This window comes from Serinus canaria, chromosome 9 (genome assembly GCF_022539315.1).
Source record: "Serinus canaria isolate serCan28SL12 chromosome 9, serCan2020, whole genome shotgun sequence".
Classification (NCBI taxonomy): Eukaryota; Metazoa; Chordata; class Aves; order Passeriformes; family Fringillidae; genus Serinus; species Serinus canaria.
Genome location: NC_066323.1, coordinates 22,688,522 through 22,703,536, shown reverse-complemented (window position 1 = coordinate 22,703,536; position 15,015 = coordinate 22,688,522). Strand labels below are relative to the sequence as shown.

General features: G+C 44.8%; 2 protein-coding genes across 11 annotated transcripts in view; both read right to left on the bottom strand.

Moving 5' to 3' along the window:
- Positions 1-5,825, bottom strand: part of YEATS2 (YEATS domain containing 2) — a 48,355-nt gene extending 42,530 nt beyond the window's left edge. The window contains exons 1-4 of one of the 7 annotated variants that reach the window (XM_030226935.2): positions 5,680-5,825; positions 4,806-4,918; positions 1,659-1,756; positions 1,467-1,559 (exon numbers count right to left, since the gene is read on the bottom strand). In XM_030226935.2, the coding sequence (XP_030082795.1) occupies positions 1,467-1,559; positions 1,659-1,756; positions 4,806-4,905 (291 nt within the window). In that variant the 5' untranslated portion in view covers positions 4,906-4,918; positions 5,680-5,825. Of the gene's footprint in view, positions 1-1,466; positions 1,560-1,658; positions 1,757-4,805; positions 5,307-5,337; positions 5,497-5,679 lie in introns of those variants that run through there. The other 6 variants (XM_018913232.3, XR_007778220.1, XR_007778219.1 and 3 more) reach the window with 6 other exon arrangements.
- Positions 5,826-8,114: 2,289 nt separating this feature from the next.
- Positions 8,115-15,015, bottom strand: part of KLHL24 (kelch like family member 24) — a 21,704-nt gene continuing 14,803 nt past the window's right edge. For all 4 annotated transcript variants that reach the window (XM_050977932.1, XM_018913224.3, XM_050977933.1 and 1 more), the window contains exon 8: positions 8,115-14,089. In XM_050977932.1, coding sequence (XP_050833889.1) covers positions 13,889-14,089 — 201 coding nt within the window. In that variant the 3' untranslated portion in view covers positions 8,115-13,888. The remainder of the gene's footprint in view (positions 14,090-15,015) is intronic.

Below are 15,015 nucleotides of genomic sequence, written 5' to 3'. Positions count from 1 at the left end.
TCCCAGAAGTTCTCAATTAAATGACAAAGGCTCCTATTCTACCAGAAGCAGAAACAAGACAATATTTCACTACCTGGTCAAACATACACGAGCCACAATTAAAAACAGACAACAAAGAAAATTGAAATCAGCAACAATTTCAAAATGAAAGAAAAACTGATTTAACCTGTGTGCAAATCAGGACTTTCAGAAAAAAATTTAAAATGTAATCAAAGATACACCCAGAAACTCATAAAAACTACTGGAAAACTTAATAAAGCAAGGAAGCACGAGTAAGTTTTGTGAATACCTCAAAACAATTACAGAATATATTATTTCTGGAAAATGTGAAAATCACCAGGGCAAAAAGCAAACACCCTGCATGGCAGAACAAGAAGAACAAGGAACAGCACAGCTCCTGCAGACACATGATGACAATGGACAAAAGCACTTACAAAGATTAGAACTTAGGTCACATTCTTCAGCTTCCTACACAAAAATCAAAGGGGGCAGAGAGATCTCCAAGCTTACCAAGGCTACCACAACCTTTTCAAACTCCAATTGCTCAACTCAAGTTCAGGGAGTTCCTTTTGTTTTTACCTCACTCCAAGTCCACTGAAAAGCACAATAGGAAAAGCAGGAGCAGCATTGAGAGCAAGTGCTTGGAAGAGAAATTCCTATGGGATTGGAGTGAAACCCATATTTGTAGCACTCATCTGCAGCTTCCAAAAATCACTGGAAATCAGATCAACTTGAATGGAAAAGACGGTTACAAAATGCCTACATTGGTAATGAACTACATGTCACCTGGGAGTCTGTACAGTCATGAACACCCTGCAATTAGCAGTCATTAAGAGCAGAGTGATCAGAACTGGGGTTTAACTAACAGGGTTTGAGGTTTTTTAATCTTGTGAATTTTTAATCACTCCGTGATAGCTCCTTGATTTATCTCCTGCTTTACTGCTGCCATCAGTTCCCCAACCATTATCAGACTGCCTGCCAGGGCAAAGGGAAGATGGTTTCACTGAACTGCCTGAGACTCAACAATCTTGAAATCTTTGTTACTTTTCTTTTTTCCTGACAAGTGCCCAAACACATCTGCTGCCACTCTCCTCCTAGGAGATGGGAAAACATACTCCACGCTTTTCACAGCTCTGCAAGGACAAACTGTGCAGTGTGTGAGAAACAAGGTTCTCTCAGGGAAAAACAGAGGATGAAAAAAAAATACAGAGTATTTCAGAAACCAGAACCAGAGGCTGCTGAACAACTTCACAACTGCTTCTTGAAAACTCCTCTTTGCCAGGTACCCGAGGCCCAGCAGATGATGCAAAGGTCTCCTCTCCCACTGCCACCCCACTTGCAGTTTGTATTCCACTGTATCATTAAATCACACCTTAACACCAAACATCAGCTGAACAGTCACTGAACTCCACACCTTCTTTTGCAAAGACTCCCTGAAGTCTTGTTATTCCCAAAGGAGTTTTTACCTCTCCAGCTTTGAGGAGACCAGCAGAGGCATAATAGTTAGCCACAATGCAGGCACGCAGCTTGTCCATCATCCTCCTGGCTTCAATCAGGCGCTGCAGAAAAGAAACACAGAGTAATGGTCAGCACTGCAGCAACCCCCCACGCCCCGAACACCAGGATCTTAGGGATTTATAAGAACAAAACCTCTATACCTGATCTATAACTTCAATTTCATGTTCTTTACTCTTCATTTCGACAGCAAACTGTTCCTTTATAATGGTCTCAATCTTCTGCACAGTAACATCTCGAGCTGTACAAGGCCACACAAGGAAAATAAAGAAGTATTTAAATTTCTAGTTTTGAGGCTCCATTTGAAAACAGAAAGATCAGAAATCACTACAGAAGTGAAGGCATAGTAAGTTCAGCACACGCACACACACACATAAAGGGAAGGATCATTTTCTTCCAAAAAAAAAGTTATGTCTTAACAAAAACCACATGTATCTTTAAAAGCCAGCTTATGTGGAGAGCTGTTTTTCCCTTTTTAGGTCTGAGATGGCAAATAACAGAAAATGGGAAGAACAGGGCTAGTTTGTTTACTTGTGCCCCAGTAAAGCTGCAAACAGTAAAAGAAAACTCCGCCGGAGCGAGCTGGAACACCACAGACACTCTTCTGCTCTCCTTGGCCACATCAACATCCAGGAAATTTACACCACCTCACACAGCAGGAATAAAACAAACTTATATTTATACAGCCCTGGCACCAAGTGCAGCCTGCTCTGGAGTGCCTACAAGCCGTTTATTACTCACAAAGGAAACTACATTATGAAAAGCTGGTCTCTACCTCTTGCAAAATCCTCTTCCAGCACGGCAGAAAAAAAATGTAGCCTTTCAGCAGGAGTTTACTGACCTTGGTGGAAAGTATGTAGTTTAGGATTTCAAACTGTGCAAATATCTTACAGCAAATTAGTGGCTAAGAATGGAATTGGCATATTATCATGTTTTTCTAGGACATGTATAAACATAAGAAGAATTATTCTTTTTGCTCTGCACCTACTGTAGACTTTAATATCACCCTTCATTTAGGGCACCTCCATTACATCAAGGGGTTTCAAACAACTTCTGTTTTTAGCAAATTCTAAGTCAAAACCTGGCAAAGCAGGAATTACACTTCTAGAAGAAAGCCTGGAAAAGGTGCTCCAGCCTGTGTCAGTCATGGAGTGACCCCACTATAAAGCAGATCAGCAACAGAGTCTCCCTTGGTTTTCCCTGGAAAAATCTCACATTGTTTCTACATGAAACAGGAGGAAATAACAAAAAGACTTTGGCTTGAGCTTCAGAAAAAGCATTTGTCCTCCTAAAAAGTGCATATCTGTTTGAAGAGGTTTCTAATATCACTGGAGAGAAGGGAAAGAAAGGCAAGTCAAAGCTTTGCTGGCATCTTCCAGATAGCATAGATAATTTTACTGTCTGATCAGGTTCCACAACAGGAGTGAGGCAACTGATGCCTCTTTGCAACAGGGGTATCCTAAATAATTTTCCTTCTTTCCACATACATATATACACACAGGCAAATATATATATATATATATATGTTTGTGTGTATGTATATATATATTTTTTTTAGGACCAGAAATAGTTCAAGCCTACATTAAAACACAATTATGGTTGAATCTGTATGAGTAAGGCAAAATTAAAAACCAGAGGGATATAATTTACCTCCAGGAACACCATGATGAAGAAATTCTCATGTAAGGCTATACCCTTAAAATAAACCTAAACAGATTAAGGCATCAGAGGTGTGGTTCAGAAAGGGACAACTGCATCTCTTTCCAAGGCTGATGCCATGCCACAGCAGCATCATGATGATTCGAGCACTTAAGGATTTGTGGTTATATTACAGAGGCTTTTAAGTACATTTTATATTCATTTTTTCCCAGCTTAGTGTCAACCACAGTACCTCATTAAGATCATATTAGTGAAATTTGTGTAGTTAAGGAACTCCAGTATTGAAAGCTGGAGATCCTCCATGAAAAGAAGAAGACAGTTTGGAGTAATCTCCTGAAAGTAAAGTTCACTTTGGCAAAGACAGTTTTCCATGGCCCTGACACTCTGCCTGCTCATCATAAAGACCTTCTGAAAAGCTGCTTCAGAAGCAGATTAAAAACCTGCCTGCAGTCCCTGGGACACGCCAGAACTGAGGGTGGTGGCTTCTGGCAGCCAGGCGGGGCAGGCAGCTGGGAATGGTGACACAGCCAGCCCCAGCACAGCTGCACTGGGCCCCCACTGGCAGGGCCCCTGCCCCAGGTGGCAGACAGGACCTACTCAGCAACACATTCAGCTCAGAGCTCAGCCCCCTCAGACCTGTCCAGTGTACAGCATCCTCCAGAACATCACCCACTAAGCCAGCCTCTGTTCCTCTCCATCTGGCAGCTCCAGCTCTATTCCTGGATCTTTTTCAGAGCCCACAGCCAGCCTCAGTTTTCTCACCTCCCTGTTTGTCAGCTCTTCCCATCACGATCCTCTCTCACTAGCTGTGCTATGCCAGAAATCACTAGCCTACTCCCTGCCCCGGGGCAAGCAGCTCTACTCTCACTTGCCCAGAGAGACTGCAACCTGTCCCAGGCACTCTGCCAACAGGCTGCTTCCCAAAGCAAGCACATCCAAGCGTGCCAAATGCAAACCTACCATCCAGCTACCTGCTCCACTACACTTCTTTATCCACCTTTCCTTCAGTCATGCTCCTCTTCCTCCTCTCTCGCATGTTTCAAAGCCCCTTCTTTCTCCCTAAATTATCTTTTCTACACTTCATCAAAGAAGCTCCTTTCTGCTTCATCTGCCAGCTCTTGCAAACATTTGTAATCTTTCTGCCAGTACAGCCAGTGCATGTACTGCAGGGTTGTGCATCTCTTTTACCCTGCAGGGTCATGGATTTTTTTTTTTCTCTTCCCCATGCTGTACTGTGACCTCTATCCCCCAAAATGTAAACAACCTGCCAATCTTTCCCAGAGCAGACTTCAGCCACAGAACAAATACACAGGCTGGAGAACAACTCAGCACGGGAAGATGGACTGTAAATACTTTAGGAAGCAACAGGAACCAAAGTGCTGGGGCCATGGACAGCTTGTGCTCCATCTCTCATCACGCACCAAAGGCTGCATCCTCACACCTTACTTCTGGTCCACATAGCAGGAAGGAACAACTCCACATAAAATACATCTTTATTTGGCTACACAGAAGTAGCACTACCTGCCTTGCTCAACATCTGTCCTTTGTCCCTAATTCCTATCCCAGCCTTTTCCTGATCAGTTTACATACAGCATGCACATCCACAGAATTTCCAATTCCACAGCTCCTACCTGACTGTTCGGCTGCTTTGTGCCGCTTGCTGGGATGTGTGACGGTGATGTCCTCATAGTCAGGGTCCTTCTCTGCGATCACTCTCTTGATCCCAGACATGTTCTCTACTTCACTAGCAGGAAAAATAAAAGCATTAACCTTTCCCACAGTGACCATCAGGACAGGCTTCAACCTCTCACCATGTGGAGGCCTGTGGTGCACCCCCCAAAAGAGAAGGGGCATCTCTCTAGTGTGGTATTGATCATCGCACAGGTTCACAGCTGGGAGCTGCTTCTGTTCCGCACAGCCCAGGAGCTTCAAATGCCTCCTGACGCCTGTACCTCACCAGAGCCCGGGTGCCCACAGCCCCAGCGGAGCTGCAGTGGCCGAGCCCCGGTGTCCCCCTGGCAAAGGGCTGCCGAAGAGCCCCGTGAGCCGGGCTCGGGACACCATCCGCGGGCTGGAGGGTGAACCCAGGACAGCGGGGCTTCCTTATGGAAGAGGAATGCTGGGCACCCCAGGAGCCTGGGGACAGCGGACGGGCCCAGGTACCTCAACACCAGCCCGGGGCTCCCCGCTGCGGGGTCACACACCGGCTGTCCTTCGCCCAGAACCGTTCAACCCGAGCCACGACCCAGCCCCGTGAGGGGGCAGCGAGTCCCCCCAAGGCGGCAGCACCGCGGGGCTCGACCCACAGGCGTGAGGCGGCGCGGAGGCCGCTGCGGGGGGCGGTGTCGGCGGTGCCGGTGTCGGTGCCGCCCCGGGCGCGGAGGGCGGAGCGCTGCCCGCGGCCGGTCCCACGTGCGGCGGCGCCGCTCCCCTCCCCCGCCGCGCACACAAAGCCGCCGCCGCGGCCGCGCTCCTTCCCCGCGCTCCGCACGCCCCGCCGCTCACCGCGCTCCGCCGCCCGGCCCGGCCCAGCCCGGCCCCGCCGCCTGCACCGGCTGCCCCTGCCCGCCGCGCCGCCCGGGGCGCTCAGTGCCGGCCCCCGCCGGGCCGTCCCGCCGCCGCCGCCGCCATGAGCGCAGGGCCCAGCGCCGCCCGTCACGGCCGGGGCGGGCCCGCGCAGGCGGGCAGCGCGCGGGGGGCGGGGCGGCCGCGGGCAGGTGCCGCCTCACGGCCCGCACCGCCGGGGGGCGGGCACCGCGCGCGGGGAGCCCTCTGGGCGGAGCGGCCGGGCCGGGGCCGGGGGGGCTGTGCGGCTTCCTGAGGGCGGAGCGGCTGGGCCTGGCTGGGCAGGGGGTCCTGGTGCTCCCTCAGAGGCGGCGCGGCCGGGCCGGGGCCGGGGCCGGGGGGGTCGTGCGGCTCCCTGAGGGAGGAGCGGCCGGATCGGGCACAGGCTGTGGGCAGAGCCGGTCCTTGCCCGCAGCAGCGCAGAAACCGAGATGGGCGACGCGGTCGGGTTCCTGTACGGAGAGATGAATGCAGTCATTTGATCCTGACTTGCTGCTTGGAACAGTCGTGTTTTAACGTGTTAAAAGATCTGAGGAAGACTTTTTAACGTGGAAGATATTTCCCGAAAGGATGATAGAGGGGCTGCATGTGTTCAGAGAATGGCAGCGGAGTTTGGGAAGGGGCCGGAGCACAAGTCCCGTGAGGAGCAGCTGAAGGAGCTGGCGGTGTTTAGCCTGGAGAAAAGGGGGCTCAGGGGGGACCTGCTGGCTCTGCACAACTCCCTGACCAGGAGACTGTGGCCATGTGGGCTGGCCCCGCTCTCAGGGAACAAGGGACAGGATCAGCGGACATCGCCTTAAGCTGCACCGGGGAGGGTCAGGTTAGACATTAAGAGGAAATTTCTTACAGAAAGGGTTAAGCATTACAATGGGCTGCCCGGGGAGCTGGTGGAGTCACCTTCCCTGCAGGTATTTAATGAAAGACTGAATGTGGCACTTAGTGCTGCGGTCTAGTTGTCGAGGTGATGTTCAGTCATGGGCTGGACTCAATCTATGAGGTCTTTTCAGCCTAATAGATTCTGTGTTTCGCAAAAGCAAAGACCCAGGACAGGAGTCCTGGTGTAGGATAGCAGGAACTCACAGCATGGGCCAGGATGGGAGCCCTGGTCTACCCTTAGGATTGAAAAAACCCTTATACCATACTTAGTGCTCATCATACTTCATATTCTCAAATCAGAGCTAAACCAGTCCAATGCGTGCAGTCAATGCCATGGTTTGTGTTTGGCTCTGGCCAGGCTGCAGTACCTCTGTGAGGTGCAGCTAATGGCATCAATGCTGTGGTCTGTGGCAGTTTCATGCTTCATGCAGTGAGCCCTGAACCAGCACTGATTAACATCCTGTTCACTAATCGATTGGCAAACTTATTTATGAGGCCACTGATTAGCAAGTCTATGCCGAATGTTCAAAGCTTAGCCCCTAAGGTCCTCTTTTCTTCTCATTTCAGGATCACTACTATCCTTTCTGACACTACTAGCCTTCCTTTCTGCCAAGCAACAGATGTGAAGTATGGCAGATCAATGGAGACTGTTCTTAAACTCAAATTAGTATCCTGCTCACTGGCAACGACTGTAATGTAGTTCAGTTTTATTTTCTTCCTTATTTCTGCTTAATGGAAAGAGGAAGAAGCTGTTCTTAGAATACTGCCACCATCTGACTGTGTTTGAGACTTAAAATATCTTAAGGTGGGTTTTCCAGCTCTCAAATATATTTCTGTTGCTTTGTAGTGTGCAGGGATTCCTTTTTTTTTTTTTTTCCCAGATTACTTATTTCTACAGTAAGCTGAGCTTCTGGACTTGACTGGAAGTTGCTTTTGGCACTGCAGCAAGAGCCAGTCTGTGGCTGTACCTGAGCCTGGCCTCACTAGAGCAGCAGCGGTCACTGCTGGCCTGCCCCATATTCAGGTGGGCTCTACCAGGCCTTGCCCCTGCCCTACCATGTGTGTGTGGCATCTTGAGATGGCCAAGCCTCTGATTTTGGGAGAATAAACCCACACGATTATTCCCAAGCCATGTTTTGTTACCTTTTCTCCATTTCCTATGCTGGTTTTCCCTTCTGAGTCTATTCACATTTTCTTCTCATCACAATACCCAGGACTAATCAATATTTCACATCCACCCCCTGCTTTTTACTTTTTCCAGTTTTCTTTCAAGTTTACTGTTCTGTGCAGCCTCCAGCTTGCCTTTATTCCCCTTGGTAGGAGAGGAAGATGAGCAAGAAAAACACCTAGACTGGGAGGCAGGAGAACACATCAAAGGAGAGAGGCTGCACAAGGAGCAGAATCCAACAAGTTACATGGCCCAAAAAAAGCAGGAGGCCTCCTTGTACCACTGAGCCCCACCCTGGAACTTCTCATAAACTAAATAAACCACAGTGAACTATTCAAAAGGCAAATGTTTATTAGATACACTGAACTTTAAAAAACTTTCAAAGAATTATGCAAGAAGTATATTTAAATATAAGAGGCGTTACTGCAATTGTGCTACATTACAAAATCACTTTTCTACTGTCAGCACAATCTGAAGACCTTAATGTTATATGTGAGATCCGTTACACTGACTCTGGCACACAGTAAGTGGTCTGAGCTTTCCTGTTCAAATGTCATTTGTGCTGCACCCAGCTGTTCTTGAGGGCAAGATCAGCTCTCCGTGGAACGACAGCTTTTATGTTTCAGTAAAGAAAGGAACTGGCAAGGAATAACAAGAACTGCTGTCTTCCTCAGCATGAAAAGGAAAATGAAAATATGATTTCAGGCAAAAATATCATATGAATAACAGTTCAGGAGGTAAACTCTCTTTCCATGGCCAAGTAGTTCCTATTAATCCAAATCCAAAGTGCTACAGGTGCACCAAAAGGAGAATGACTCATAGGTCCAGCATTTACACAGATGAAATTAGTAACAGTACATTACATTCAAGTCTCTTGATTTGCTTATTGCCATGCTGCACCATATTATTGCTTCATATTTTGTATCTTGAACAAGAGGTTGATGACTTTGGAGAGTTCAGAAATATCACAGAGGCTACTGACTAATACAAGAAACTGTACATGTTAAGGACAGGAAGTCAAAGACTAAACGCAGTCCTTTGTCACTGAGGCGTTGCTGGAAACAAAAAATAGAAATAAAACAAATACTGATTTCCCTAGATTAAATCTGCCATAGCACTGTAATAATGGAAGCATTCTAGGCATGTTCTAAACAAGAAGTTTAACTGTGCTAATTAATGAATGGCAAGATTTATTTCTCCTAGGAGGACATTAACAGTCTGGACAGTAAGACCAATCATAATAAAGATAACAAACTGGGAGGAGTAATCCAAGCTCTTCTTCACAATAGATAAAAATATAGATGAATTCAAGGCACAGGTATTTTCAAAATTAACACACATTATTTTCTTTGGAGCTAATCATACAAACTAAGCCCTAATTACACTATTAGCAAGTTGTACACAAGGCCTTTATGTGCATCACTTGTAACAGCACTATCAGAGAATGATCACAAAATAATTCACATACAGATGTGCACACATACATACACACACTAGCATTGACTGGATCTCTACAGTAGGAAAAAAGGAATATTCCTGCAAATCGCTTACGGTTCTTAGAGTAACATGATCATGAACTTGTGTGTGACACAAAGGCAGCAAGCAGGGAACAGAGTCACAGCTGGTTTGGGCCTGGTGGGAGGGAGGCTGCTGCTTACACAATTGTGATCCATTTTAATTAATGCCATCTGAAATAATTCCATACTGAGGAAACTTGTGTGCTAAACATATTTTACAAAACCCAAAGCACTGCTTGGCCCCCAACCGGATAGCAGGTTTCTGCTTACAAATTTCATCTTGCCCTGTAGGCTCCTTTTCTGAGTGTATGGTGCTCAGATTTTCTTAACCAGGCACAACAAATCATTTCGCATTTGTAATTTCTTGTGTACATGAGGCTACATTCAGATGAAAATATTCATTGTGCCTCACAATGATCAAGTCTTGTGAGATTCTTAACGCTCTTAAATTGGGTTTTGCCATCTTCAGTGGTAAAAGAGCCCCACAGCTACTGCCTATTGGGGCAATTCAGAAAAATGAACCCCTGGCTTTCCTGAGCACTGCCACTAGCAGACCATAAGCATCTTTATTGCTCCAGCTGAGTTCAGTGAAATGACAAATATGAAACATTTTTACCACCTGAGTTTCAGCATCTGGAATTACCAACTTACAGCATCCTGAACGCCCTGGTTTCAGTAAGCCCAGCCAAACTGCAGCCCCTTCCTGCCATCCCTGAGCCTCCTCCAATGCTTTCCTCCTGTCTCTGCTCTTCAGGGCTGGACTCAGCCCAGGCTCTGCTGAGCAGCACCCTCCTTTGCCTCGGGCAGGGGGAAACATCAAGTCACAGGCAGGGAGTGGGCCTGCTTCTTGTTCTGTCCTTGCAGCAAGTCAAACACAAACAGGACAAACCAAGTGTTTGCCTGAGATAATGAGGTCAACTCAACTGTTCTGAGGATGAAACTGAACAGGCAGTAGCGTCCTTGCTCTCAAGCACAGGTGACCAAAGCTTCCTCTGAATCTCTGTCCAGGTGAGCATTTCCTCTTCCTCCACCATCAGCCTCCCTCAAAACTTTGCCATATTAAAAATACTATTTAAAAAGCTTCACTAAATTATAAGGGTCCATATCAACATAATCTACATGAACACCTCTGCTTCAATAGAGTACAAACAAAGCTACCTTTGATGAGAACTGCATTGGTGCCAGTCAAAAGAAAAAAACAAAACAGTGTAGTCTGGACCCCTTTGGTGCTGGAGGGGAAAGCACAGTGCCCAATCCTCCAGACACTCAGTATAAAATGGAAGAGATTCCACAAATTGTGCCTTCTTAATCACTCCCAAGGAAGGAGTCTACAGCTACAGCTACAAGATTAGCAGGCAATGTTCTGTGGCTGATGGCTGTGAAAGGGGAATGCTTCAGGCACAAGCCAAGGGCTAGAGGCTGCACTTGCTGCAGTGATCAGTAAGTGATTCAGAACCTTCCAGAAGCCTGGCTGCAAGAAAGCATCAACTGTCTTTTCAATTAACATCACACTGCTAAGAACAGAAACGGACATCAAAACAGAGAAGAAAAATATTTACTTGTTTCTGTTTAGCAGAGTGAAGACAATTGTTAGAATTTAATTTTTTAGGTGTGACTTGGAGATGCTTGAGCCCTCGTATGTATGGATGGACTGAAGTTACATCTTTGTGCAGGTGCTCTAGAGCTACCAAACCTACTACTATTTATGATGGAAATAATTTGATTATAGTAGATGACATTAATGATTTTCTATCCTAGCTGAGACAAAGGAAAAAACTAAAATCAACTTGCTGCTCAAGCCCATAAACTGCAAACATCTAGATCTGCATAAGAGTGAGAGGTTAAATCTTTGAATCCATCTATACCTAAGTGAAATGCATTGGAGAACAAGTGGCTCAGGAAGGCAACTTCCAAATTAATGCATCCTTCTAGAAATATGCACATTTTCATTTAAATCAAGGTCAAATTGTTCTTTTCTAGTATATCTAAAAATAATTGTTGTAACAGAGAAGGCCATAAGTGCAAATTATTTACAGAGTAAACAAGCAAGAAGAAAAACTCGCTGCCTGTTTTAAAGAAATCATTGCTTAAGTAACTGCCATTTAGAAGTTCAGCTCCACAGCTCCATTTACAGCTCCACAGCTGTAACTGTTCAGCTTTTAACAGATTCTGAAGAAGTGTAAGCAGAAGTTTTCTGCATCTACATTTCTGCATTTACTGGTTCATTAAACACTGTCATTTTCAAAAACAGGTAACAGTAACAGTACATAAATTGGTAAGAAAACTAAACTATAAAATTAGTCTTAAAAACCTTGGAAAGCAGTATCTTGTTATTTACAAAGTAGTGCAGTATTATAAACACAGATTAAATGACACTGTTCTATACCTACAGAATAAGCACTGTTTAAAAACAGTACAGCATGACAACATTACGAGTCTGAATACAATCAAGAGGAAATCAAAGGAAAGGAGGATATTTTTCAAATTGCATTTGTAATGAAGTGCTCCTATAGTCTTTGTCATTTTTATTTACAACAATGGCACAAGCTGTTAGTACATATAGTCAGTTACAGGGAAATTGCAACAGACTTTGTTCACAGGTACTAAAATTGCCATTTCAAAGTAAAACTTGGTGAGCAAAACAGATGAAATTTAGAAAAGGATTAATTTATCTGATTCACTTGTCTTACATTATATCAAGGGATTTTCTTTTAAGGGCAATGTGAATGCTCAGGGACTGACCTCCTGATTACATCACTGACAGGCAATGATTTGTATTTTATCAGTATTCTTACCATGTCAAAAGCAGTGTTTGGTACTCAGCCAGAAACTGAAATTTGTGTCCTTTCCTGAGGTTACAAGTTAATGCATCCCGAAGTGTAGCTCCCAGTGCTCTTTAAAACTCATGACCATGTTACTGAAAATGGTGACTCCCAGTTTGGCATAGCTTCACTGAGGGTCAGAATTTCCATCTCATGAAGAAATACTCTGGGAAAACAGATGAGGAAAGTCCAGTGGAACAAACAACGTTCCAGAGATGGTGCTTGTTTTCACCCTCCTGAGCAAGCACAGAGACCAGAACCCCGAGGCCAGGGCTGGCTCTGCAGGGGTTTTATGGAGTTTTTCTGCCCTGGCATTGACCAATTTCCTTACTGGCTGCTGTCCTCAGAATTCCTTTAAAAGGCAGTTCCTGAGGTTTTTGGTGATTTACAGGAAATTGGTACACAGACAATCTTATTAATTTTCCAACTCCCAAGTGCTATTTCAGTTTTTATGAACTTTGTGCCTCAACTGTACAACTGTGTACTGGAAATAAGGAGTCCTAGTACAGAAATCTAGGGAGGACTTAAAAAAATACCTTTACTGAAAAAACCCCAACACAATAATGGTGGTGCATCAAAATACAGGTGCTTCCTAGGCTTCAAATTATCCAAAACACGTCCTATGGCTACATGGACAGGTCCACAGATATTCTTCTGGTGAAAGGAGGAACCTTTCCAGAACTTCTTTATCTATGGCCAAGCAGCTTATTCAGTAGGTGACCTGTGCTACAGTAAGTGATTGTCTGAAGAAATACCTGCTGGATACTCTGCCATCTCTGCAGATGAGACATCCAAAAGACCAATTTATAACCTGAAGGGCACAAACTCAAGTCCCCATCTCTGTCATCAGATAATTTATAACATGATTGAGAAAACTGAGAGAATCCAGAGTTCAACATCCCTTTATTTCCTAAATAGTTTAGACATTGCAGTGAGCAAAGAGTGAACCGAGTAACTCTCAGCCTTCACCCATACTATTCAAAAAGGTAAAAACTGTGATTCAAACTTTGCCTCACAGGTGCATGCCTGAACACACTGGTTTTCCATGTCATGTAGCCTTGTACTTCTCTGCTGGACATTCATGAGCACAATGAATAAGTTCCACAGGGTTAATGCACACAAGCATCACTGCAGTGTGTTGTAGTGGCTCACCAAACAACCAGTTTGTCCTTCAGATGAAAGCATTTCTCAGAGATTCTCGTTATTTGTCCAATGTAGCTTGTTTTGTTGTTTTGGTTTTGCTTTGGTTTTTTGTGTTTGTTTTTTTAAATTTCAACCCATGCATGATCTGACAAAAAATCTAGTTGGTTTTAAGAATGATGCATATGAATTATAATTGAGCTTTTTAAATTGCAGATAATGATCCAGGATGACTCTTTGGGATTTACTTGCCTATGCATTTTTCCCATTGGCAGAACTGGAAACACCTTGAAGATATTGCTCTTAAAGACACAGGCACAAATGCTGAAGGCACTTTCCCCAAAAAGCTTTCAAGGTTTTACTAATGACACATAGGGCAAACTTGCTGACCTCTGTACAAGGTCCTGCTCTCATATCAGAGCCCACAGCAGACATAACTGAACTCTGGTTACTGGAGAGGTTTGTAGACTTGTTTGGTAAGTTAAATTAACCCTTTTTCTAAAGGCACAGGATATAATTTTCATATGACACTTAGGCAGGGAAGTCCCACTTCAGGAATCTTTAAAAAGCCTGTCTTGCAGCAGACCACTGGATTCATTCTTCTTCTTTTTTCAAGAGAAGAGAAGTTACAGTTTAAAGCCTTTTTCATTATATCTATGAATGGTCACACAGCCATGATACGATACTGGCCTCGGCATGGCTGCTACTCCTGTGATAATGCCCGTGGCAGGGTCATAACAAAGAATAGTGTCTGTGGCTTCTCCATTTTCCCGTCTTCCACCAAGGATATAGATTTTTCCATTACACACAGACATGCCACAATTCTCCTGTTGCAAGAAAACAAGGGAACACACAGTTATTTAAAAAGCAAGACTTGATTTGTGAGTGTCTGCTCCTGTGCAGGAGGGCAGCACTGTGACTGCCTTCTGTAAACAGCCTGGCCTACAATGCTCCCTCCTGAAAGGGCCAGTGCAGAAAGCACAAAAATTAGGGAAAGCAGCAGCACAAGACTATTTCAGGTCCAAGCCTTTACTACATGTAGCTCAAAGGGAACAATGGAATACAACTGTATTACACTGTATACACTGTACTTAGCACTGAAAGATCTGAGAGAGGGAAAGGAGGAGAGAACAAGGTTTTCAGAAGAGGGACCAGTGTAGGTACTATTAATGCAAAGAATGGGAAAAAGGAGAAGCATCTTAGAGGAGCAACAGATAATGAAGAGGGATGCAAATGTGAAGAGGAAAAAAGGCATGACTAAAAAGAGTGCACAAGAAAAGACAGTGCTATGTCTTACTTGAAACAGAGATAGGATTTTATTTCTTCCTCAAAAGCAAGCATGGAAAAAATACTCAGTTAAATAAAGAACACAGATTAAAACAGAGGAACAAGAGGGAAGACTGGGAAAAAAAGAACAAATTTCTCTTAATACTACAGAATATGTGACTGGTGTTTTTAAAAGATGGGGAAATGTAACTGCTGCACACACATTTCACTACTGAGCAGACTCATTCAAATCCTGCTTGGTGTCCCACGTGTGGAAATGAGAGAGCTCTCACTCCCAAAGTCAGACACTTTCTGTGCTATACAGTGGGGCTTTTTCACACTGTAAAAACAACCTTCAGTATTTCCTGTTACACTGAAAGGCTTTAATCAATTGTAATGAAATTACTCCCTCCAGTCTAAATGACAACATGCAACAGAATGTAATGTCTATACAATGAAATCATCATCCACTACACTGTTCTTCAAC